General features: G+C 39.1%; 1 protein-coding gene and 1 pseudogene across 2 annotated transcripts in view; one reads left to right on the forward strand and one right to left on the reverse strand.

Moving 5' to 3' along the window:
• The window catches only part of Cnot6 (CCR4-NOT transcription complex subunit 6), a 40,864-nt gene that overhangs the window by 4,414 nt on the left and 13,910 nt on the right, over positions 1-22,540 (forward strand). For both annotated transcript variants that reach the window (XM_021177136.2, XM_021177137.2), the window contains exons 2-3: positions 5,746-5,859; positions 20,344-20,530. In XM_021177136.2, coding sequence (XP_021032795.1) covers positions 5,748-5,859; positions 20,344-20,530 — 299 coding nt within the window. In that variant the 5' untranslated portion in view covers positions 5,746-5,747. The remainder of the gene's footprint in view (positions 1-5,745; positions 5,860-20,343; positions 20,531-22,540) is intronic.
• On the reverse strand, positions 10,976-11,458 carry LOC110306170 (small ribosomal subunit protein eS10 pseudogene; annotated as a pseudogene).

Consider the following 22,540-nt stretch of genomic DNA (forward strand, 5'->3'; position numbering starts at 1 on the left):
GGTTGTTAGGCTGAGTAGGGTGTTGGAGAGAGAGCGTGTCCACTCAGTCACACACAAGGCAGGCTATGCAAGGGTGCTGGATAGAAGGCAGGAACAACGTGGCTACTTTTCTTAAAATGTTAGAGCATTTTCCTGTGTACCGTGGGAGCCCATTGAGCATTCTCGTGTGGCATACTTGGAAAGCAAGTAGTAAAAATGGGGAGGAGACGAGGTGAAAAGGGTCAGGACACACTGAGGTGCAAGTTTCTGGTTATGTGTTGTACATAGATTAGAGAGATGATTAGGACTTAATGAGAGAGTGAGGCCATTAGCATTGAGGGGAAAAACTAGTATACTCTGTAACAATTTTGAAATTACTAAAATTAAGAAAATAAAACAGCATAGTAGCTGTTTCTCATTTCTCTAGATTTTCCTTTTTGAGTGTGAAGAATAATAGTCTTCAGTATCCAGAGGTACAATATCTTTTTAAGATTGAAAAAATATCTATCTCTTTATATTTATGAGACAAAGTCTCACTATGTATCCTTGGCTGGCTTGGAATTCACTATGTACTCCAGACTGCCTCTGTATGGTATTAGAGGCCTACACCACTCCACTTGGCTTGGGGGTACCATTTCAGTGTATGCAAAGTGCCTGAAAGGCCTGAAAAGTAGTGAGTGTGCAAAAAATATTCATATGCTAGTTCAGGGTGCGGCAATTATCAGCACAACTCAATTTTGCCATTATGCCTATTGATGTTTGCTTGGTTTGACTTTCTGTTTCTTATCTCAAGGTATTCTAGAACCGGTATTCTCAGTTCCCATGGATTGTAGGAAGATTCTTTTAGTCTGGTTTCTTGGGATTTCACCTTCACCACTTGAAGCCTGGGTATCAATATTTTCATATTCCTGATAAGGTGGACCATAGCTTCTGTCTTGTTTTATTTTTTAACTACCACAGTTTTCCCCTTTGAATTTATATAAACATTGACTGAGTATGATCTAACTTGCTAGATGCAGGACTTAAAAATATGCTCTACTGACTACTCAATGATGTAGCAACCATATAGCACTTCTATTTTATTAGGTATTAAAAGTCATCTGGAGATGGCTTAAACCATGATAAGATATTTTGTGGGTTTTCTTTTTTTTGTTTGTTTTTAATAAGGCACATTCTGAAAGTTTTGTGTTCATTTGGGTTCCTGGAACCAGTCATCCTGGAATCAATCCCTAGCAGATACCTTGGGACAACTGCATTTAATACTTTGTCTCAGGTACAGTGAGAGTCAAATTAAAGTTAGTTTGGGGACAGTCACCAAAGATGATATCTAGAATGAATGAAGGTAGGAAGACAGTAGAACAAAGAAATAGATCTGAGACTTTGCAAATAACTCAGATAAGATCTGAAGGGGTGAAAGGCGGAGAATTGGTGAGAAATTTGTGTTAGAATTGGAGTCTGAATACTCATTTTGGCTTGGAAAATTGGGCATGCGTCACAGGAAGAAAGACAAGGTGGAAGGTCAAGAGGCTAGATTTCCTTTTAGACTTTTATTTTGTTCTCTTCCTACTGTAAGGTAAAAGAAATGAACGAGCTATGTAGTACATTTGATACAAGATTATTGGAAACATGAGTTACATTGTATTCTAGTCTCTTATGAAGCAATTTCAGAATAGTGTTTGGAAAATGAATAAATCTAAGGCTGTGCATTGTAGTGGACTTCTTTAATCACAGCATTTGGGAGGCAGAGTCAGGTGGATCTCTTGAGTTCAAGGACAGTCTGTCTGGTCTTCATAGTGAGATCCAGGCCAGTCAGGGATATGTAGTGATAATCTGCCTAAAAACAAGCAAATACACAGGGCTAGAGAGAGATGGCTCAGTGGTTTAGAGCACTTGCTGTTCTTAAAGAGTACTAGTGTTTGTTTCCCAGCATCCATATGGTGACTCAAAACCACCTGTAATTTCAGTTTGAGGGGAACCAGCGCCTCCTTTTGTCCTCTGCAGGTGTCAGACATATACAAGCACTTTTGCATACACTTGAAATGAAAATAAATCTTGATAAATCTTTAAGAATGTTCTTTGGAAGCCTGGCAGCGGTGGCACATGTTGTAAGTGCTGGCACTTGGGAGGCAGAGATAGGCAGATTTCTTGAGTTTGAGGCTAGTTTGGTCTACAGAGTGAGTTCAGGACAGCCAGGACTACACAGAGAAACCTCGTCTTGAAAAACAAAAGAAAAGAATGTTCTTTGAAGGACATTCCACTGGACTCTGTTATTGCTTTGTCTAATCTTGTGTGGTGAGTATATTCATGGTTCTATGATGTAGGAAAATGGTTTGTGATCTACTTTAACCATAGAAATAGTGACTAGAATTTCAGTGTGCAAATGACAGAGTGTTTTGGAGGTGGAAGTGGAGCATATCTGAAGGATGTCAGTTTGTTTGCTGGCTCTGTCAAGAGTACAAAGAAAGGTACTAGGATAGAAGTTGAAAAGATAGGGCAGCTTGTTGGTTGTGGCAACCACCTTTATTCCCAGCACTTGGTTGGCAAAGGCGTGCAAATATTTTGAGGCCAGCTTTTTCTACAAAGTGGGTGTTCCAGGACAGAGCTATACATAGAAACTCTATCTGGAACAACCATCATCAATACTACCAACAACAACAACAAAAAAAGAAAGTAGGTACGGATTCTGAATGATAAACTATGGAGTTTGAATTTCTTATCTAAGGTGTAGGGATTTAGTATTATTTGCAGTGCAAAAGATGGAATGTGTGTGCTAAGTAGGTCCTCTACAGCGCTACCTTCCCATTCCAACAGATCAGAAAAAGATACGGAGGGGATGCCCTGGATCCTTACAGCTGACGTAGGATCAGAAGCTCACTCTAGTTAAGCTTTGCCATTTTAGATGCCAGTGAAGATGTGCAATGAAGGCTGGCTCTTTAACATAGATAACATTAGAAAGAGCTCAGCGTTAGGAAGAATGACTTGAGAGTGGTATGTAGGTCAGTTGTAATCCTAAAAGTGCGCACCATCTAGAGGAAGTAAAGCAGAACACATAAAGGACTGGAGTGTGGCTGCATTGCTATAGCGGTTTTGTTGTTCTCTATTGGTCAGAGCTTTCTGATTTTTTTTCCTTATACCTGACAAAGTGCTTAACACACTAAAATTTTTCAACAAATATTTTATGAATGAATGTGTAAAGAAATCTCCCTTAAAGAAAGCATAGTTCGTCTCAGTCAAATTGCTTTCAGATTTCTGTGAAAATCTTTCTGGGCCACAGGAAGGAGTAAGTCTTAACCTGAGGTACCTGTCGTCTGGCCAAGTCCTAGTTTCAGACAGGATGAATGCTCCTAGTTCATCACATTAATGTCCCTGGTGCTTGCTTCTTTGCTGCTGAGGTTACTAGGATTGACAAGGAGGTGGGTAACAGAACGTTTGCTAGTTTATGCTCTGTAAGTAGATTGTAGTGGTGTTATCTTAGTAGTCTTTCTATTCAGTGCTACAGGGTTTTTTAACCTAGCTTATATTCCTTACCTGAATAATGTTAATTAGGAGTTAAAAATTGTTACAACTTATACATAATAGTGTTGACTTTTAAATCTTTTATACTTCATTTGCATTATTAGCTATTTTGTCTGAGGCAGGGTCTTCTATGTTACCCCAGCAGGTTTTTATTTAACATGTAGGAATGTTTTGCCTGCATATATGTCTGTGCACCACTTGTGTGCCTGTTGGCTTCAGAGGTCAGAGGGGGACATTACATTGGAGTCACTGGAACAGGAGTTAAAGACAGTTAGGAGCCATCATGTGTGTGCTGGGAATGCTGGGAATTGAACCATGGTCCTCCAGAACATACAGGGCCTTTAGAGCCTCCTTTAGACTAGCCACAGTCAGGCTCTTTTAGCTGTTATTCTTTTGTAAAGTGGGGCTCTCCTTTAGTTTGATTCCTCTGGATGCCCTTCCTTTGTGAAGGCATAACTAGGTAAGCCTTTCTCTTTAGTACCAGCTCTAGGTTAGTTGGCTGCTGGGTCTGTGCTGCTTGCTCTCACTCTTCTCACCCCTCCTCCCTCTTCTTGACTTGATGGTTATTGGAGTGGTATCTCTCCACTGTTATCTCATCTTCGACATTATGCTTTTCTGCAGCGCCTGTAGTCTCATGTTAATGTCTCGGTTTAGCATTCTTTCTTTGAAGTACTCATTTTATTGATTGTGCTTTAGCCTATTATAATTGTGGTTCTTTTTGACTAAATTATCACTATGACCAGTGAGAAGAGTTGTTTAGTTCCTGTATTATGTTGACATGAAAATCCCATCAGATTTTGTTTTTTTGACACTGAAAGATGCCCTAGATTCATGTTGTATTATTTCTTGTACCATATTTACAACTGTTTATCTTACAAGGAACTTTGTATTATTGGTAGCATATTTTTCTGAAGTTTCAGTTGTCTGTGCTCAGTCTTACTCCAGAAATAATAAGTGGTAAATTACTAAGCTAGTGGTGGCACATTGCCTTCATCCTGGCGCTGGGGAGGCAGAGGCAGGTGAAGCTCTGTGAGGTTGAGGCCAGCTTGGTCTGCAGAGCTAGCTAATTACAGGACAGCCAAGGTGTCTTGACGGAAAAATTACAGAAATAAGCATATATTCATAAATTTTAGATCACAAACCATTTCAGGCGTATGATAAATACTTGTGCTATCCTACACCCAGAAAATGAATTAAACCTTTATCCATACTGTATGGACTACCTGCCCATTAGTCATTTGGTCTGGCATATCAGATGAACTCTGATGGCACCTCAGCGGCTAGTGTTTAAGAAATGCTTATTTTACTGTGTCGCCAAGGCACAAGAGTACCAATACTAGCAGTTTGGCTGGTACACCAAAGAGTAGTAGTTCTCCCCTCCCCCATATTACAGTGTAGTCCATTCTAAGATCACAGTGGGTGCTGAAAAATGGTACCAAACTCTTTATAAACAGTATGCCCACTCCCCCAATATATATATATATATATATATATATATATATATATATATATATATATATATATATATACTTATTTTTAATTTCTAAATTAAGCATAATAGATTAGTAAGAGCTGAACTGTAAAGCTAACAGGAATTTATTTTTTCTTAAGAACTTTTATATTTTAAGTCAAAACTACATCTCTGTGCTGTCTAAATTGGGAATGTCATTCTGTCTGAGGATTGTGAGTAAGTTATTTACACAATCACTGTGATACAGTGACAGTATATTCTAAACAGCTACTAAGTGACTAGTGGGCAGCAGTGTATGCAGTGTAGATACATTGCATGGAGGCCCGATTTCCTGGGATCCACATGGTAGAAGGAGAAAGTGTCTTCTGCAGGTTTCCCTCTGGCCTCCACACGCGTGGCAGCTTGCTGTGTATATGATGGTGCATATACATACAAACAGATAAATGTAAAAGACATTAAAAATGAAATTATGAATTCATGCAGTTTATACTCATGCAGTTGTGATTACTCATGTGATGTTCAGATTTTCTTCTATTTGGCCAGTGGAACATTTCTTAAGCTAACAGCTATATTTTCTTCAACGATCACCTTTATTAGCTCTAGGGTTTAATTAGCCATATCCTAGAACTAAAAATCATTTCTGTGTGGTATTCTAGTTCTTTTGGGTAGAAAATCTATTTAATGATCCTAATATGTCTGCTTTTTAAAAAAACGAATATTTTTATTGATTTGACTCTTCAGTATGTACTGACTGGTTTCTTTTTTTCATTTATTAACAGGCATGCCCAAAGAAAAGTACGAGCCCCCTGACCCTCGGAGGATGTACACAATTATGTCCTCTGAGGAAGCAGCAAATGGAAAGAAATCACATTGGGCAGAGCTTGAAATAAGTGGTAAGACATGTTAGCATGACTATGGAATAGAGATTAAAGATATGTTGTAAAGTTAGGTTTTCTAATTCTACTGCATGTAGAAGAGCAACAGTGGTATTTTACAATGTTAGTTTAACTTTGGCGCTGGAAGGGCACTGAAAAGAAGTGTTTGGGTTGGAATTTAAATCCATTGATTGTTGTGCATGCGCTTCCTCTCACTTCCTGATACGTCATAAGCTCTACGGTTTGGGCTATGGATTTAGGCTTTTTACTAGTAAGGTTTCTGTGTTGTCTTAGTCTGTAATAAGTAAGCTGTGTGAGAAAACAGTCTGGTTGAGTTTTTAATGCGGAGATGGTGTTTTTATAGAGATGATTTACCATTAAGTTTCTTTCCTTTCTGGCTTTTTGAGTTTCTCTGTGTCCTGTCCAGAGCTGACTTAGAACTCAGAGATCTATCTGCCTTCCTCTGCCTCCTGAATGCTGGCATTAAAGGTCCACACCACCATGCCCAGCTATGATGGCTTATTAGTTCATTCTGTTTAGCTCTGAGTAATGCTACACTGTCTGGAAGTACCATCGGCTCTTGCTTGCTTATTTCGAGAAGAACATCTTGGGTTCTTCCAGGTTTTGGCATTTTGCATATTACTTCTCCAAATGTCTGCCGGTAGAGTTTGCTAAAGACCAAGGAAGTATGGTTGTCGCTCATATGCTAAGAGCGTGCATAGTTTTTATCAGAAACTACTCGACATTTTTTTAAAACAAAACAAACAACAAACAACCCAATATTTTCTAAAGTACTGTGTTTCTACCAGAGTGAACAAGAACTCTTGTTTCGCAGCCTCCTTAGGATTTGGTGTCCTTGGTGCTTTGAGTCAAACTCACAGAGATTTGCCTGCCTCTGCCTCCTGAGTGCTGGGATGAAAGGCACGTGCCACCATTGGCTGGTATTTTAGTATTTTGTAGTTTCTTAGTGACAGCTCTGTTGCAGTTTAAAAGTGAAATGTCCCCCTCTAGGCCCCTGTGTTTGACTACTTGGTTTCTAGCTAGTGGTGTGAAAGTTCTGAGACTTTAGAAGGTGGAGCCTTCCTTGAGGCTTCATATCTAGTCTGGTTCCATTTTCTCTCCATTCTGTTTTCCTGACAAGTTGATGCTGTGCTGGCTTCTGAGTTTTGCCACCATACCTTTTCTGCCTGCTGCCATGTCTTTTCCTTCTGTACTGGAATGGTGCTCAGAACAGTCATTCTCAACCTGTGGGTTGCAACCCCTTTGGCAAACCTCTGTCTCCCAAAATATTTATTTTACAGTTCATAGGAGTAGAAAAATTATAGTTGTGAAATAACAATTAAAGTAATTGTATGGTCAGAGTTCACTATAACATGAGGAACTGTATTAAAGGGTTGAAGCCTTAGGAAGGTTGAGACCGCTGCCCTAGAACAATAAGCAAGAGCAAACCTCTTCTTTTATAAATATTTTCTTCCAGTTTGTGGCTTGTCTTCTCATTCTCTTGACAGTTGAGTTCAGACTTTTTTTTTTTTTTTTAAAGATTTATTTATTTATTTAATATGAGTATGCCAGAAGAGGGCATCAGATCTCATAGATGGTTGTGAGCTACCATATGGTTGCTTGGAATTGAACTTAGGACCTCTGGATGAGAAGTCTGTGCTCTTAACTGCTGAACCATCTCTCCAGCCCCAAGTGCGGACATTTTGAAGTTTAATGGATTTGGTATTGTATTAAATATGTATATTGGGAAGAACTGACATTTTGGCAATATTGGGTCTCAGTTGTGAACATGGGCTGTCTTCACTTATTTGTTCTTCCTTGATTTCTTTCTATGGAATTTCATACTTTTTCTTACTTTGTATCTCTCCTTATCTTAGTGCAAATGTAAATAATGGTGTTTTTATTTGAATTCCACTTATTCATCATTGGCATATCAAACAGAATGAATGACTTTTAAGTCTTTATGTTTTATAAACTTTACTCAAGTGTTCTAGTTCTAAGTCTCACTGTATGTTGATACTATTCCTTTAAATGTCAAAAGTTTTTAAACCACCTAGGTTTTCCAGTGTTGTTCATTCATAAAACATGCAGATTTCTTGTTGGTTTTGTTCTTTTGAAAATCTGGTGATAGGTCTTTTTTTTTTTTTTTTTAATTTATTTTATGTAAGTACACTGTAGCTGTCTTCAGACACCCCAGAAAAGGGCATCAGATCTCATTACTGATGGTTGTGAGCCACCATGTGGTTGCTGGGATTTGAACTCAAGAACCTCTAGAAGAGCAGTCAGTGCTCTTAATCGCTGAGCCATCTCTCCAGCCCCCAGGTCTCTTCTTCTTTAGACTCTCAATTATTTTGTGCTAATTTGAAAGATAATCTGTGTGGGAGGAAGAGTTATCAGTTAATGGTTTGCATTGTCAGTAGGATGCTCCTTCTCTTCTTGCTTAAGTTTCTCTTAAGACCACACTCATTCCTGTCCTTGCTTCTTTATCTATGTCCGTTTTCTGAGGCAGTTGCTAAGTTTTTGTGCCATTGGTTTTAAGTACTGTGATTATGGTGTCTCTTTGGTGTAGGGTGTTCCCCACACCCCTACCACTTTCTTTTGGTGAGTAGGTTTTGACAACCTTCTTGGATCTGTGCATTTATAGTTCATAGCACTGCTTTGTATTTTATCTGTTTTCCTCCCCGTTCCCTTTTGGAGTTACGTGGTTACGTGTGGCTTACTTACGGTTGTCTTACAGATTAGATGTGATTAATTTACTGTTACCTTTATTTTCTTTTGAACTAGTTTTTATTACTATACCCTTAATTTCAATAATTATTCCCCCAGTGTTTACTTTTCATCAATAGAGGATATGGGAATTTGTTTTCTATACCTTATATAGCATTTCCTTTTTTAAAAAGCAATACCAAACTTATTGTCTTTGGCATTGATTCTGTCATTTTTTTTTTTTTCATTTCTAGGTTGATCTATTAAAGTCATTTCTTCCAGTTTGTATGCTTATAATTTAATTTTTGTTTTAATATAGACAGTGCGGAGGTTTATACTTTTTTGTTTGTTTTTGGTTTTTTTCTGAGACATGGTTTCTCTGTGTAGCCCTGGCTGTCCTGGAACTCACTCTGTAGATCAGGCTGGCCTCGAACTCAGAAATCCGCCTGCCTCTGCTTCCCAAATGCTGGGATTAAAGACGTGTGCCACCACTGCCCTCCGGAGAGGTTTATACTTTTTGAGTTGTGGATAATTTTACATTCTTGGAAACACTTTGGAGCTTTGTTGTGATGTAGACTTAGATATCTTGGAAACAGTTTGCTTTGTTTAAAGCTTACTTTTGTAGTACCCTCCTAAATCTGATGGTTAAAAGGTTTTCCACTCTGGCTGTGGAAAATCAAACTGTTCTGATCTGTGGAATCCCCAAGGGTTGCTTTCTGTGTTCTTGTCAGTTTCTTTCTGCTCTCCTTGTTCTGTCCAGGTTATTCCCTACATGAGAACTCAGGGGGTGCTTTCGTCACATCTCTGTGCAGTTCCATGCTTCATCTCAACTCAATAGACCATCAGACTCTGCCTGGGTTCTGCGTTGTTAGGTATCTTCAGGACACTAGGCAGAAGGCTGGAATAGTGATCTGAGCTGACTTCATTTCCCACCAGTCACTGATGTCCTGTGCTACCTGGTGTCTACCATCTCAAAGCCTCCTTGAGTGTCTTCTGTGTGATTCCTGCCTTCCTTTGTTTTGTTCTATTGTTTCTTTATTTTCTTGTGTATTTAGTTGTTTGGTATTTTATTCATTGTTGGAAGTAGTAATTTCATGGCCTTCTTTTCCTTAGGAGTAAATTTACTTGTCTACTTTTCCATTAATTATGGAAGAGGTAAGGGGCCTTAATCTAATCAGGGATTGATCTGACTTGTGCCAGATCTCACTGGTTGGGAGCATCTCTGCCTATTGTTAGGTCATCCCTCTTCCATTTATAGCTTCCAGCTGGAATCTTCTCCTCAGTGTGTTATACAGGTGAGAGGAAATGGACTAACCAGAGCTACACTCCGATAGTTTCCAGGAGATACAGCCTTGGATCGGAATTTACTGGTGCTCATTGAAAGACTTTTGAAGCAGGTGTCTTCTTGCCCTGTAGGCCACATATTACCTTCCATGTGTGGCCTTCTGTAACATTTGCGTTTATTGAGTACGCTTTATTTAGATTTACTTTTCTATGGAGAATAATAGACCCTGACTAAAATTCTGAATCAATTTTTTTATGATTTTTAAAAAGAATATTATATGAAGCTCTTTTGGATAATTATTAAGTCTAGCTTGAGAATCAGGTAGCTTTCATTATGTAGTCAGCGTAGGAGGTTCCTGCGCTCCGTCCAGTGCTTGTTTTCCAGAAGCTAAGAGTGGTCAGGCTAACGTAGGAGAAGTTCTAAGTCATCATTTGCTTGCTAGGAATTATGTACCGCCATTCATTCATTCTTGGTTTTTTATGAACCAATGAGTAGGTGATTATGTGTAAAGATTTCCAGAATCTTACAAACTATAGGAGTCCCTGACAAGGTAGTTAAGAAACTATGATAAATACAGAACAGAAATGCTTGAAGTGTTATCTTTAAGAAGGTTTTACTAGCCTGGCAGGATTAAAGAAAGCATCTTAGGCTAGCAGTGTACTGAGATGGTGATATAAGCCAAGTAGAACTGAGATTGAGGGCAGTTTAGGAAAGGGAACACACAAAAATTATTTTTTAAAAGGTACACCACAAAAGTCTGTTTTTCACTGTTCTCAGTGTGTTACACAGCAAACACATAGACAAATAAGTTGTTCTATGCCTCTTTTTTGATATAAAATTATGTTATAGGTATATTTCATTACTGTGGGTTTTTTTTTTAATTTTTTTTTGTTTGTTTTCTTTTTTTTTAGATTTATTTATTTATTATATGTAAGTACACTGTAGCTGTCTTCAGACACTCCAGAAGAGGGAGTCAGATCTCCTTATGGATGGTTGTAAGCCACCATGTGGTTGCTGGGATTTGAACTCCGGACCTTCGGAAGAGCAGTCGGGTGCTCTTACCCGCTGAGCCATCTCACCAGCCCACTGTGGGGTTTTTTGTTTTTGTTTTTTCACTTACTCAATACAACATAATCTCCAGTTTCACTGAGATGGCTGATTATGTCCACTACCAAAACCATCTCTAAACTGGAATTCAGTTGCTGAGCCAACCCCAGCCTCAGCTTTTCTTGTCAGCCCCAGGAGACACAGCACTCCTTCTGTAGGTATTTTTGTCTACCTCTCCTCTTGCAGATAACTTACCCTTTGGATCTTTGGGGCAAGGCCTGCTAATCTTAGGGTGATTGTGGCTCAGGGTGGCAGGTACAATCTCCAGAAGTAGGTGAAGGTAATGTCGGAGACACTAGACGCTCTTGTTTGTAAGGTACCAATAGAAATGTCTCCATGCAAACTGCTCCTTCATGTAGCCTTGAGACCTGAGAGACTGCATGGCCTTCATTACATGAAGGTTGGACTGTTTATCATATGACAGCTTGGAGTCTTAGGTATATGGGTATTTTTCTTGGCAACCATCACTGCTTCCTTAAAAAGGAGTTCATAGATGGCAGTTTGGTTCTTCTTAGGCATCAATATCATGCCAGCTGCAGGGTCCAAGGCGGAGGTTGGAAAGGATCGAGAAGAGTTTTTTTGTTTTTTTTTTTTAAAGTAGTACTTTTTTTTTTAATGGTTCTTTTGACAAACAATACCATAATTATTTTATATTGCCCTAATATCTAAGGGCACATAGATAAGGGTATAGTAGTTAAAGGGGTATATGGATTTGTAGTTTTGATATGTGATACTTTGGAGATTTTTTTTTTTTACATAAATTAGGGTGGTTTGATGGTTTTCTTAATCTTTTTCTGCATTAGTTTTACATTCTTATTATATCTACTAGTTATTTTGCCTTTTTGTTTGTATGACAAATAGGGCATTCTATTTGATTATTAAGTGCACAAAATTGGTTAATAGTGCATCCTATATGCTAGCAGGGACATTCTTTGTCATGCTGTGGACTTTCCTTTTTCCTAAATCCTTGTAAATGTATGAGTTAGTTGCTTTGATTTCTTGGTTCACTATGCCTAGTCCTTTAGGGTTTGTTGACTGAACTGCTGGAAATGTGTGCATTAGGGAACAGTCTTTTGTTGACTTCTTACATTGTCTGACTGACTTGGGGTGGGGCGGGGCCTGGGGTATGCAAGTAGGACGAGAAGTACTGAACAGTAGTGAGCAGGTGCTCCTCTTTAGCCTACTATGTCAACTAGATGTTTAGATTTTTCTTCACCCAGAATCTTTCTAAATGTATAAGTTTTGGTTTCTTGGTAGGTTCATTAATTATCCCTTAGCTCCCTTTGATTGCAGGGAACAGTATTTCTTCCTGTCTCCTGATATTCAGTAATTAAATATTCTGGGAACTTTAGAATGAATTCACTTACTAGAATAAGAGTCTTAAATTTCAGCCTATCTTAAGCCACTAAATCACCCTGGAGGACAGTTTCTGCTTAACTGTGGCATGTTAGACGTGTCCAGACCAAGGTAGTCACAGTTTGATCAGAGTATAACTGACATGCAGAAATCAGCATGCGTAGGAGTGGGAGTGGTTAAAAGCACGTGCTAGTCTTGAGGGGGCCTCCAATTTCACTCCTAGCACCCACATCAGGTAGCTCAAAAAAAACACCTGTCACTGGGGATTGGAAACCATTTTCTGGCCTCTGCCAGCACCTGCGTTATCCACACAGATACACTCACTTATACATAATTAAAAATAAGTACTTAAAATCAGCATTTCTTTACATTGTAATAATGTAATCAGTCTATTCTGACCTGTAGGTGTGTCTGTTAGTGCTGTCTTTCCTGAGGACCTGTGATCCCTCTTTGTTAATGTGCCATTGCTGCATCTCTTCTCTTCCTTACTCCTTACAAGATTGGTGTTTTATAGCATTTACATAAATGAAATCATTCAGTATGGTTTTTGTTGTTTTATTTTTCTGGTAGACATGTTTTCTGGGTAGCCTCAGCTGGCCTTGAACTTGTATGTAGCCAAGGATGACTTTGAATTTCTGATCTGTCTCCATGTCCTTCATTCTGGGGCCATCCACAGGCGTGCGCTATCCTCCTGGTATGTGTTGGTACTGGGAATCAAACCCAGGAAGGACTACATGCATACTAAGCAAGTACTTTGCCATCGGAGATTCATCCTCACCTCCAGTGTGGGACAAATACAGCTACTGTAAACGATCCTGTTGCTGTGGGTGTAGCTTTTATTTCTTTGGGGTAAATATCTTTTGTCAAATGGTAGTGTAGTTTTAAACATGAGGCTCTTAAAACTGTTTTGAAATAGTTCCTTCCCTCCCTCCCACCTTCCCTCCCAGCTTTACTAGATGACTCTGGCCTACACCCCCAGGGCAGTAGCATGTAGTGAATGTTTAGGACTTACTCTCTGACTTGTAGTGCTATCAAATTGTGGCTTTAATTCTTTTTTTTTTTTTAATTACTGCTGATACTGAGCATCTTTCAGTATGACTTAACCATCTGTTTGTCCTTTTTGTTGACGTGTCTGTTTAAATCTTGTACAAAGAGTATTTTAGGGTTCTTTATTGTCTTAATCCTTTTAAGCTATACCACAGGCTAGATAATTTATAAACAGTTCAAAGTTGTTTTATGGCTTCCTAATGCTATGGCCCTTTAATACAGCTCCTAATGTTGTGATGACCAGCCCCCCTCCCCCAAGCCATAAAATTATTTTCATTACTACTTCATAACTAATTTTGCTATTGTTATGAATTGTAATATAATTACCTGTGGGTTTTGTTTTGTTTAATGGTCTTAGGTGACCCCTGTGAAAAGGTCATTTAACATCCCTAAAGGGTCAGGACTCAGGTTGAGAGCCACTGTTCTAGAGACTGAGGATGTGAGATCCAAGGGCTGCATCGGGTGAGGGCCAGAGTAGATGAAAGCATGAGGTAAAAGAGAGTGTGTGTGAGAGAAGAGACCAAACTTTCATAAATTGGTTTCCATTATAACACATGGGCAGAACACTGGTGACCCATATATCTTACATCGTGTCTTGCTTCTCAACACTGTTGCCAAGATTGAGTTTCCAACATAGGATTTTTAGAAGGTGCGTCCACACCATAGTGTGTGTATGATAGATCCTGATGCCAGGTAGTACTAGCCCTCCAGCTTCATTGTGTTGGTTCTTTCTTTAGTGATCATCAATTTTATAGTTGCTGTACACTTCACATATCTTCTCTTAGCTATTCTTAGGACATGTCATTCCTCACCATTTTACAGTTACTGTGTTGTATATAAGTTGTATTTTTTTTAGTCTGGTTTACTATTAACTTTCATAATTTGGGTAATATAAATTGTATTCTTTGTATTTCTAGTTGTTGATTATTGATGTTCAGGAATACAGTGCTTTTTAAAGGTGGTGATCTTATTATCCTACAACTTTCAAACCTCACTTAATAGTGGCATTTTCGTTTATTCAGTAAAATGTTTACATACATGATTATGACAGTGGTGGATGGGGCAGTTTTATTTCTACCTTCCAAGATATTTATTCCCTCTTCCCAGTGTCCTGGCTAAGACTCCACCGTGTAAAGTGGGAGTAAGAAGAGGATACCCTTGCCTTGTTCCTGATTTTTGGAGGGCCCTTGTATCCCTTTACCACTAAGATTTTCATAAGCTCTTTTTCAAGGTCAAGTTCTTAATTTACTGATTTAAAGACTCTACAGTGGATATTTTGTCAAAATACTGCTCAAGTTTGCATCTGTTAGTATAAGACTTTTAGTCTATTAAAATGAGTTTACATTGATTTTTTTTCAGTATTCAATGTCTTTAATTTCTAGATCAAAGTACTTGTTTATAATTTTTTGAAATAGAGTCTGTATTTCCAGCTTACATATATAAAAATCCTTAGCAAATTCTAGGAAATCAAATCCACCAGTGCACTAAAAGAATCCATCAGTGGGGCTGGAATATAGTGAAGTTGGTAGAGTACTGTTTCAGCCATTTGATCCTGTGTGCCTTTATACATTTTCTTTTTTATGGGAATTTTTTGTTGTTGTTTTTAAAAGTAATTATTTGTCTGGTTAGAGAAATAATGAGCTTTCATTTATCATCAGTGGTATATGTTTACTGTCCAGAGTGATGGGCTTCATGAAGACATTTTATTCATAGTCTCCCTTTCCTTCTTCCCAACTTGCCCTTCCTGCTTGTCCCATCCCTCTGTGTAGAGTGACTGAGCTTTTTGTGTTTGTGGGTGTATTAGTTCTATTTCTCTGCTATGTCAAACTACCTGACTAAGGCAACCTAAAGGAAGGAAGGGTTTGTTTTGGCTCTCAGTCTTTCAGGATAGGGAGCATACAGTGTCAGGAGGGGACAGGTTGTTGGTTACGTTGCTTCAGCAGGCAAAAAGCAGAGGGTTGTGATGCTGAGCCCCACTGTTCCTTTTTATCCTGTCTAGACCTCAAACAGAATGGTACCACCCACTTCCCACCTCAGCTAACCTAATCTAGATAATCCTTCAGAGACTTGTCCAGAGACTTGATTCCATGGTGATCCTGAATTCCATCAAATTGACAACCAAGACTAACTGTCACACTCTTTATAGTTTTCTTTGCATAAGGAACATTCTGTCTCCCTTTCTTTTCCTTCCTTCCTTCCTTTTTTTTTTTTTTTTTTTTTTTTTTTTGGTTTTTCAAGACAAGGTTTCTCTGTATAGCCCTGGCTGTCCTGGAACTCACTTTGTAGACCAGGCTGGCCTCAAACTCAGAAATCCGCCTGCCCCTACTTCCCAAGTGCTGGGATTAAAGGCGTGCGCCACCATGCCCGGCTCCTTTTCTTTTTCTTTTTTTTCTTTTTTTTTTTTTTTCTTTTTAAGATTTATTTATTTATTTATTTATTTATTTATTTATTTATTATATGTGAGTACGCTGTAGCTGTCTTCAGACGCACCAGAAGAGGGCATCAGATCTCATTACGGGTGGTTGTGAGCCACCATGTGGTTGCTGGGATCTGAACTTTGGACTTTCAGAAGAGCAGTCAGGTGCTCTTGCCTACTGAGCCATCTCACCAGCCCCCCCTTTCTTTTTCTTACAACAGCTTGAAGTACAATTTATGCATCAACCTTGTGTAGTCACAGATTTCTGTAGTGTTGATCTCAGTTTGAGATCATTTCCATTATTTCCTAAGAGGAACTCTGTTCTTACTAACATTCTTATTTCTGTTTCTCCTCAGCATCCTTTCCAACAGCTATTACTCTTCCTTTTTGGTGGGTTCTTGCTGTTTTGGACATTGTGTGTAAGGCCATTCACCAGCTTTTTCACTGAGCGAATATTTTCATGGTTGATCCTTGTTCTAACATATACCTGATATGCATATAATATTCTATGGTAGTGAACATTCACATCTATTCATTCATTGAGTCATAGAAGATTATTCATTGAATCATCTAGATTATTTCCAGTTTTGAGTTTTTTGGTTTCATTTTATTTTTGTTTTTGTTTTCTAAGTTTTTTGAGACAGGATTTCTCTGTGTAGCCCTGGCTGTCCTAGACTTGCTCTATAGACCTGGCTGGCCTCAAACTCACAGAGATGTGTCTACTTAAAACCTTGTATAATCATTTATCTGGACATATATGTCGATTTCTGTTGTGTATATAACTAAGAGTTAACTATCACACATTAACTCTCGATTGGACTTTTTAAGAAACTGCCATGCTGATTGATTGAGTGAGTACCTGAGCCATTTTACACTTCCACTAACAGCATGTAAGGTTTGAGTTTCTCTATTTACTAATAATACTTTCTGGTTGTATTGATCCCGATGGGTTTGAAAAGTAGCTCATGATTGTGGTTTGAGGGCTACCTTTCCATTTCCCTCATGGAGAGTGATTGTAGGTCTCTTTTCATATGGATATTGGCCTTTTGTACGTCTTTGGAGAAATATGTATTCTGTTTTTTGTTTGTTTTGTTTTTTCTTTGAGTGTTTTTGAGATGAGATCTCACTATGGAGCACTGAGTAGCCTGGAAGTTACTGTATAGCCCAAGCTGGTGTCAGCCATGTGGTTCTGTTGCCTCTGCCTCTTAATTACTATAAACAAAGCATGTTCCAGTTGTACTCAGATCTTTTCCTAATTTTATTTTGTAAATTGTGTGTGCTTGTGTGACTATAAGTACACAAAGGCCTCTATGCTTGTGTGGAAGTCAGAGGACAACTTGGGTATTGGTGTTCATCATTTACCTGGTTTGAGTTAGGGCCTCTTTGTTTCTTTGCCACATCTGCCAGGCCTACAGGTTTCTAAGAGCTTTGAAGGGTTCTCTTGTCCCTGCCTCACTTTCCCTGAGAGCTCTGAGATTATACTCTCACTGTCTGGTCTTTAATGGAAGTTCTGTGAATTGGAATTCAGGCCTCACACTTGCCTGCTAAGTGCTTTACCCATTGAGCCAGCTCCCCCAGCCTCTCTTGAGTTTTAAGAATATAAATGACTGCATATTTTTGATTTGCCAAATATTCTCCTTTTCTGTGAGTTTGTCTTTTTTCTTTCTAATGTTGTCCTTTAAAGCACAAAAGGTTTTTCTTTCTAGACAGGGTTTCTTTGTGTAGCCTTGGCCATCTAAGAACTCTTTCTGTAGACTGGGCTGGACTATAACTCACAGAGATCCTCCTGCCTCTGCTTCCTAAGTTCTAAGTTCTAGGATTAAAGGTACTTGCTTCCACTGCCTGCCTAGTTCAAAAGACTTTAATTTTAATGAAGTACAATTCAGTTGTTTTTGCTTGTGCTTCTCAGTTTTGTATTTAGTGTGAAGTACGGGCCAGTGTCTTTTTTTTTTTTTTTTTAAACATTTAAAAATTTTTGTAAGCCGGGCGTGGTGGCGCACGCCTTTAATCCCAGCACTCGGGAGGCAGAGGCAGGCGGATTTCTGAGTTCGAGGCCAGCCTGGTCTACAAAGTGAGTTCCAGGACAGCCAGGGCTACACAGAGAAACCCTGTCTCGAAAAACCAAAAAAAAAAAAAAAATTTTTTTGTGTGTGGTGGTATTCTTGTGTGTATGTCTGTGTGACACAAGATTGCCTGTGCTCAAAGAGGCCAGAAAAGAGCGTCTGGTTGTCTGGGACTGGAGCCCTTGATGGTTCTGAGCTACCTTATGGTTGCTGGGAATTTAACTGTGGTCCTCTGGAAGAGCAACCAGTGCTTTTACTGCTAACCCATCTTGGCAGCACCCTGTCTTCATTCTTTTGTATATGGTTACCCAGTTGTACCTCTTATTTCTTAATTTGTTTTTCTGCTTCCAGCATCCCTATTTGGAGTCTCCAATTACAGATGCTTCTTTTAAAAGTTGTCCCAGACATTACTTAAGTGCCGTGTTTTTCTTTTCCCAATGTGTTTCCCTTTTTTGTCTAGTTTTTTTCTTGTCCTGCTTTCTAATCCATTGATTTTCTTTTTTTTATTGTTAGATTTTTTTAATTTATTTTTTTAATTAGGTATTTATTTCATTTACATTTCCAATGCTATCCCAAAAGTCTCCCACATACCCCCGCCCCCTTCTTGGCCCTGGCGTTCCCCTGTACTGAGGCATAAAGTTTGCACGACCAATGGGCCTCTCTTTCCACTGATGGCTGACTAGGCCATCTTCAGTGTCTAATATACTGTTAGTCTCATCTTGGCCCTCCCCCCACCCCACCCCACCCCTGCTGCATCTTGATGTAAGTGCAAAATTCTACAAGTTCAGTTTTGGTGTTTGGGCTGTCAATTCTATCTCAGCATAGTTGCTACTTGTCTTAGTTTTGGTTAGTTTTTCGCTATATGAATTTTTGCTTTCCTGCTGATTTCTGTGCTTGCTGATTGTCTCTCTGGTGCCAGAAGCTGAGGCTTTTCTTCAGGGGCTGCATGTTGGAAGAGTCCTCCGGCTAACCTTGGGCATTGCTCAGGGGTGCAGTGAAGGTACTGGAAAACAGTCTGACTCTTTGGTTTGATCTTAAGCTTTCCAGGTACGACCAGAGCAGTTATTAGTCTGGAGTTGAATGTTGACCCTATGTCCTCTGAGTTGAAAGGATTTTGTTCTCCCATCAGCATTTGGGAACAGCATGGCCTCCTCTGGTTCGGGCAGTTTGTCACATTTAGTGGTTAAGGGAAACCTCCATATCCAGACCATTCTGCCCGTTTCTCTCCTCTGAACTGGTTTTTGAATTCCCACCACCACAGTGTCAGTTCCCAGAGCTCAGGAGCTTACTTGCTCTAACTGGGATTGCCCCCTGCCCTGTTTATTTTTTTGCAAATACTACCCAGCAAGTAAACTGAGAAAACTGTACAGACCACCATGTTTGTTTCCCATGCCTCCTGGGTAACTGCTACCCTGGTTGGTGTCTTCTGTAGGATAACAAATTCAGGCTTTCTTACCCGATCCTGACTAGAAGTAAAAGTCCTTGGGGTTGTGTTTTCAGCCACCAGGCTGTAATCAGTTCTCAAAGACTGGTATATTTCCACTTCACCTGTTTGTTTCATTCTCTCTCAAACTATGCCTGAACCATTGAGGAGATTATAGAGAAAGTTCGTATGTATTGTAGAAACTATTGACCTTAATCAAGGAATTCCTAATTTCAATACTGTATTGAAAGAAGGCTGTATTTTTTAGTTACAGAGCACTGTGTCTATTGCTTGGCTAGGTATCTGAAATGTTTCAGGGCAAATATTTTCACTTGTATATTAATAGTACAGATTTTCTTTTTTATTGTTGCTTTGGTTTTGTTGTTGTTTTGTTACTTTCTTTTTTGGGGGTTGGGGTTTGTTTTGGGAGACAAGCTCTCACTGTGTAGACCAAGCTTATCTGGAACTCCCAGAAGAGCAGCTTGCTTTTGACTCCCAGTGCAAGAATTAAAGGTTTGTACCACTACACTGGGCTTCACTGCCTCAAAGGCTCCAACATGACACAGATATTGTTGTCTTATATGATGTAGTTATTACTTGAATAATTTGCCCCCAATCTCAACTAATCTGAGAATATCTTAGCTTCCTTTATTTTTTAAAGGTAAAATTTTTATTTTCTTGTGTATAGGATGAACAGTTTTCAGACATTATGTAATTTTGTGTTACATAAAGGCAGATCTTTTATAGTATCCAAATTCTAGATTTATTGCTTTAGATTATTCATAGTTTTGTTTACCATACCTGAGGTCATTTAAAGGATATTTTTTTCCAGTGTGCTCTTAAAATGAAAATAGTTTCAAGTATTGACACTTTGCTTTAAAGGTTTAAATTTTAGCTTCATTCTGCTAGTTAGAGTTAATCATTTAGTGCATTGTGAATTGTTCTAGAATGGATAAGAATCTTGTTAAGCCTTCTCAAACCTTTTAAAATAGTAATTTAAGTACCTAGTTAAACCATCTGACTTTTATTTACTACATGGAACCAATTTTGGCAGCCACTCTATCTAATCCTTCCCCTACCCCCTCTTCTTGTCTTGCAGGAAAAGTAAGAAGCTTAAGCTCATCTTTGTGGTCACTTACTCACTTGACAGCTTTGCATCTGAGTGACAATTCCCTGTCCTGTATTCCTTCAGACATTGCCAAGCTTCACAATCTGGTATATCTGGACCTGTCCCATAATCAAATCCAGAGTTTACCGGCAGAACTCGGAAACATGGTATCACTCAGGTATGAAGATTCAGTATTGGACTTTTAGGTTCCTCTGAAACAAAAGGGAGGGAGCAAATATATCGTTAGGAAATAAAGCCATTTTATATTTGAGGAAAGGAGGCATGACTATGAGGCTTAGTTTTGTTTTTTTAAGTTTTTTGGTAAGAATTGACTGTCCAGAGATAAAAGTCAGGTCGGTCCGTTGCTTAGTTTTTATTAGCATGGTATATATTTTGTGTTACATATTTTATTTTTGAATCAAAACATTGTAAACAGTATAGAGATAAATAACTCTAAGGCACTGTTGTTTAATGTCCTTATCTGTGGCCCACAGACATATGTACTCATATGGGTCCATAGTAGGAAAGCCTTGGCATGAACAAAGCTAGACTTGGTTACTGTGCTTGGAAGCCTATAGTCTTATGGGTAGAATTTATAGTGATGCAGTTCCTTTGAGAGATTTACTTTGCCATATGTAAACTAAGTGATCTTGAACGGGCTTCTTAGCCAGAGGTTAGGGATGTTGGCAATGGTGAGTAAAAAGCAATGCACCTGGTCCAGCATGAAGATTCAGCAAATGATAATTGCTGGTTTTCTTCTTTGTTTTGTTTTTTTTAAACCTTTGAGGGGCTGGAGAGATGGCTCAGTGGGAGAGATGGCTCAGTGGTTTAGAGCAGTGACTGTTCTTCTCGAGGTTCTGGGTTCAATTCCCAGCAACCACATGGTGGCTCACAACCTTCTGTAATGGGATCTGATGCCCTCTTCTGGTGTGTCTGAGGACAACTACAGTGTGCTTGTATACATAAAATAAATAAGTAATTCTTTTTTCTTTAAAAAAAAAATCTTTTGAAGGTTTTGTTTGAAGAAGATCTGTATAAATCCAAACCCAGTGTACTGGCTCAGAGCATGGTGGTTTCCATGGCTTCTCTGCTACCTTTTAATATAAGGAGTAAAGACATACAGAAGTTTTTATCCGGCTCAGTACAGCTTTACTTGGCTCAGTTACTGAGTATTTACTATGACTTTTTTGCTAGTTTGATTTATTTGTTTTGTTTCTGTTTTTTGAGACAAGGTTTTTCTGTGTAGCCCTGGCTGTCCTGGAACTTGCTCTGTAGACCAGGCTGGCCTTGAACTCACAGAGATCTCCCTGCCTCTGCCTCCTGAGTGCTGGTACAAAAGGCGTGCGAGCTACTGCCAGACTTACTATGACTTTTTTTTGTTTGTTTGTTTTTTTTTGTTTTTTCGAGACAGGGTTTCTCTGTATAGCCTTGGCTGTCCTGGAACTCACTTTGTAGACCAGGCTGGCCTCGAACTCAGAAATCCGCCTGCCTCTGCCTCCCGAGTGCTGGGATTAAAGGCGTGCGCCACCACGCCCGGCTTTTACTATGACTTTTTAATCCTTGGAAACAAACTGGTGTACAGAACCTTCTTTCTGCGTAGTGTATGTGAGAAAGAAACCCGCTACTCAGATCTTGTTTTTCTTATCCAAAGAAGTAACCAAGATTTGTATCAAGAGACAGAGATGGTAGAGGTCATTCCCATGGAAACTGTGATTAGATAAACAAAAGTATGAACAACAGGGAAGCGACAGTGTCTCAGGCGATGTCCAGTGTTTGGTTGACTTTTTTTTCCTTGAAGATTCCTGTGAAATTTTAATGTGGTTGTAAGAAACATTAAAATAATCTCTTGCTTGTATAGTTTTTACTTTTAAACTGAAAATCTTGTAAGTTTGGTAAATATAACTGCAGCCGTTGTTAAGCTCACTCAGCAGTTCTCACCGTGGCAGCGTGTTAACTGCTTTTTTTGTTGCTGTATCCAAAAACTTGACAAGAAATAAACCTAAAGGAAAAACTACCTCATTAGATCATGGATCGAGGGGCTACAGCCCACCACGCTGGCAAAGCCGTGATGCAGAGACGCACAGCAGCTAATCACATCGCCTCCGCCGTTGGGCAGTGGGGCTGGATGTGCTTGCTTTCTTTTTCCCTTCTATTTCGTGTGGGTTCCTAGCCCTGAGGCTGCCTATAA

This window comes from Mus caroli, unplaced genomic scaffold (genome assembly GCF_978045245.1).
Source record: "Mus caroli unplaced genomic scaffold, Mus_caroli_1 scaffold_13, whole genome shotgun sequence".
Taxonomy (NCBI): Eukaryota; Metazoa; Chordata; class Mammalia; order Rodentia; family Muridae; genus Mus; species Mus caroli.